General features: G+C 62.0%; 2 protein-coding genes across 2 annotated transcripts in view; one reads left to right on the plus strand and one right to left on the minus strand.

The window, feature by feature from the left end:
- LZTS1 (leucine zipper, putative tumor suppressor 1) overlaps window positions 1-1717 on the plus strand; it is a 7553-nt gene extending 5836 nt beyond the window's left edge. Inside the window, exon 4 of the mRNA XM_005873794.2 lies at window positions 1-1717. This exon is cut by the window's left edge and continues 13 nt beyond it. Coding sequence (XP_005873856.1) covers window positions 1-317 — 317 coding nt within the window. The 3' untranslated portion in view covers window positions 318-1717.
- An 87-nt stretch (window positions 1718-1804) lies between these two features.
- On the minus strand, window positions 1805-3342 carry LOC102245933 (translation initiation factor IF-2-like). Its single transcript, XM_014545722.1, has 2 exons — window positions 2637-3342; window positions 1805-2546 (listed from the first exon to the last, which is right to left on the minus strand). The coding sequence occupies exons 1-2, from the start codon at window positions 3299-3301 to the stop codon at window positions 2126-2128; spliced, it is 1086 nt and encodes a 361-aa protein (XP_014401208.1). The 5' UTR covers window positions 3302-3342; the 3' UTR covers window positions 1805-2125.
- Between the last annotated feature and the right edge of the window lie 375 nt (window positions 3343-3717).

Raw genomic sequence — 3717 nt, forward strand, 5'->3', positions numbered from 1 at the left:
CCTTCTCTGAGGACATCCCGGCCCTGCAGCGGGAGCTGGAGCGGCTGCGGGCTGAGCTCAAGGAGGAGCGGCAAGGCCACGACCAGATGTCCTCAGGCTTCCAGCATGAACGGCTGGTTTGGAAGGAGGAGAAAGAGAAGGTGATCCAGTACCAGAAGCAGCTACAGCAGAGCTACCTGGCCATGTACCAGCGGAACCAGCGCCTGGAGAAGGCCCTGCAGCAGCTGGCCCACAGAGACGGGGCGGGGGAGGCTCTGGAGATTGACCTTGAAGGGGCCGACATCCCCTACGAGGACATCATAGCCACCGAGATCTGAGGGGCCTCCTGGGAGGGGAGAGCCGGGACCGGCATCGGCATCGGGAGGCAGGGTGCAGGGCTGTCCAGGAGGGCTCCCTCCCCTCCTCCCTGCTCAGTAGCTGAGCCTCTGAGAGAAGCCTGCCCGGGCACAGACCTGGGATCCTCGGGGAGGGAAGCAGAGGGGAGAGAAGGGACTGCCCCTGGCCTCTCCTCCCCTTTCCCCTGGTGCAGTGCTCACCACTCTGCCGCCCACCAGACCTCTAGCCTTCCCAAGAGATGGGCCAGGCGTCTCCATCATTTGGTCAAGGTCTCCCTACACCTTGGCCTGTATTCAAATACTTAGAGATACCCTTCCCCAGGGATGGTGGTGGCTGCCACGAAGGTCAGCAACCCCCTCTCTTCCCACCGTCTTTCTCCCCCGACACACTGGGATGCCTTGGGAATAGAATGAAGCCATTTGTGACCAGAATCCTTGTAATCTGACCCAGTCATCACCTGAGCTCTTCCTCTGGCTGAGGAGGCGCAGGGGTTGGGGCGGGGTGCGGAGCAGCTGGCTTGGCCACATCAGCGCTGCCCCGGTGCCGGCAAGCCACAGAAAGAAGGGGAGAGCTGGGTAGCCCCGGTCAGCGAGGACCCCAGGGGGCAGAGGGAGAAGCTCGGTAGTCTGACCCGACCCTGCTGGGCCTGCTGACACGGTGAGCCGCCTCTGGGCAGCCGGTGGCCTTTGATCTCAGTGACCACTTTTCTTAAAGCCATAGATACCTGGATAGGTGCTGGGAAGGGAAGGTTGCAGGCTCGGGGACACGGGTGGGCGTGGCTTTCCAGCTGTGCCCAGGAGAGCCTGGGATAGTTCCTGGTGGGGTCTGGAGGCGCGGCTTCCCCACCTGGCTAAGTTGGCCAGCGGCTACTTTGAACTTGTTTTCTTCCCAAGAACCCAGCCTTTGCTGGATCCAGAATAGCCTGTATCCACTAAGATGGTCAGGACGGCCTGGGCAGCGGCACGCCTGCTCCCTTCACGGCTCCAGGGCCAAGTTCAGACAAGAGTCCTTCCTGGTCAGGAGGGGTCCCCAGAGTGCCGGTGGCCCGAGCCCCAGACAGGGAGAGCGAGAGGCGCAGACACAGCCTTGTGAACGTCCCAGGGCCACCGCGGGCCTCCCTCCACCCCGAGCCCAAGAGCCGGACTGTCAGGAAGCCAGAGGCTGCAGCTGCTGGGAGCTGGGCCGGCGCCAGGGAGGCGGGGTCTCCGTTCTCAGGATGTGTAGCGCTGGGGAGCACAGAAAAGGTAGAGTTTCTCAGTTGCTTGTTTCAGAATTTTTTTTTCTTCTTTTTCTTTCTTTCTTGTCTTTTTAGAAGCAAGCCAGCTCTAGCAGGCAGCCAGACTGTTCCGTGTTCTATTTTTGACTCTAGCCGCAGCTGCTGTTCCTAGGACAGCCAGCCCTTGCCGGGTGCCCGCCCCTCATGCCTGTCTGTCGGGGGAGAGGGGCTTCCCGGGCCACTTGGCAGTTCCACACCAGTCCCCCTCTGTCTCCCGACCTCTGACCTTCGGCTACAGACTCCTGGTGGGAATGAAGCTGCTCCTCTTCCTGCCCCGGTCCCTCCAGGACCCACCACATTCCTTCCCCGAGTCCGGTTACGCTGTGCCTGTCCTGCTGCCTTCACACGACGGAGGAGCGTTTCTGGAATTGGAAGCCATGGCTCTTAGTCATGAGCCAGATTTAAACCTGGAATCCACAGGCCAAGAGCCCCCTCCCTGCCTGCAGGGCCCTACCGGCCACTGGGCCTTGTGCAGAACCCAGTCAAAGGTGCCCCATGCCCTGTGTTGTGCCGTCATCCCTCCATTTCCACCAGCCGGGCCTTGAGTCCTTCCTCCCAGTGAGACTGCCCCACAGGCCAGAGAAAGGGGCTGCTGGCCCCTCCCCAGGCCGGAGACACCCCGACACCCCTCCCAAAGAGCAGTCCCTCACCTGAGAAGAGGTGGGTGCTAACCAGGGTATGACCGTGCCCTGCACCCCACAGCTCTGCCCTCAGCCAACCCTTGGATCCCTCCCTGGGCTGCCACCAGCCCCCGGCCCCAGGATGGCACCAGGGTGCATCAGTGACTTGTAACATAGCAACCTCACCACCGCGTGGCTTTCTTCCCCTCCCTGTGGAAACTGTGCTTACTCTTCCTGGACCGTGCCCGCCAGACCCAGCCTCTCCAGACCTTCCTCCTCCTGGACCGTGCCCGCCAGACCCAGCCTCTCCAGACCTTCCTCCTCCTGGACTGTGCCCGCCAGACCCAGCCTCTCCAGACCTTCCTCCTCCTGGACCGAGCCCGACAGACCCAGCCTCTCCAGACGGGGCTCTGGACAGCAGAGGCTGGCAGGGACTGGGAAGGTCGGACGACTGGGCCTCAGAGCAGGCAGCCTGGCCCAGGGCCCTTGCCTCTGAGCACTCCTGCTGGCTGGCTTGCTCGCGCCCCCAAGATTGCCTGGCCTGAAAAAGCTCCAGCTGTCTGCAGACAGCGCAGCAGCCCGCACCCCCTCTGCAAGGAGGGGGTTCTGCCTCGGGGACTTGGGATGACCAGGGCACACTGCAGGGCACACTCCGCCCATGTGGACACTGAGCTCTGTGGGGACTGGGGGCCATCTCTCCCTGAGAGGCACCTGCTGAGCCTCTGCCCCTGCCCCGGCCTGGTCCCGACCTAGCCAGGCTGCCCGGAGGGGAGGCAGGCTGGGCTGGTGGAGCAGCAGCTTCAGGAGGGGCGTTCCCTGCGCCCCGAGTTCTCCTGAGCTGGAGCCATCTCCCCCACCCACCCCCGTGCAGGTGGTGCTCCCCGCCCTCCAGTGTGGAGCGTCTGTGCTGCGTCTGCAGGCAGAGCCGGCACCCCCAGCCGGCGGCCTTTGGACGGGCTAGCGTTCGGAAGAATATGTACAGTTCTTTTTCTCTTGGTTGCTTCTTGTTTTGTTTGCTTTGCTTTTGACAGCTTCGTTTTATTTTATTTTTGATGCCCCTTTTGGCCATGTAAACTATTTCTGGTGGTTTTATGTTTTTATTTATGAATAAAGAATGCCATTTCTCATGTCTTCCATGGACGCTTTTGTCTACTCAAGCCACCCTCCTTCCCCTGGCTGTGGCCCGGCAGCTTCTTGGGGCCCCTCCATTTGAAACAAGAAAGGTGCCGCCCTTCCCACTGGGGACGGTGGGAGGCCTTGATGAGGTCGGTGTTGGCTGGTGGGAAAGCTGGACTTCCAGCTGGACCCAGCCACTCACCAACCCTGTGCCTTACCTATGAATGGGCCCTGGGCTGACCCTGAGGAGGGAAAAGGAGACCAAGGGGCATGGTCCTCTGCAAAGGCGGAGGGTCCCCTCCAAAAGAGAGCCCCTCCCCAGCCCCACCTAAGGCCTCCCTGCCTCTTGCCCCCGGACGCTCACCTCAC

The sequence above is a fragment of the Myotis brandtii genome, unplaced genomic scaffold (genome assembly GCF_000412655.1).
Source record: "Myotis brandtii unplaced genomic scaffold, ASM41265v1 scaffold421, whole genome shotgun sequence".
NCBI classification, from domain to species: Eukaryota; Metazoa; Chordata; class Mammalia; order Chiroptera; family Vespertilionidae; genus Myotis; species Myotis brandtii.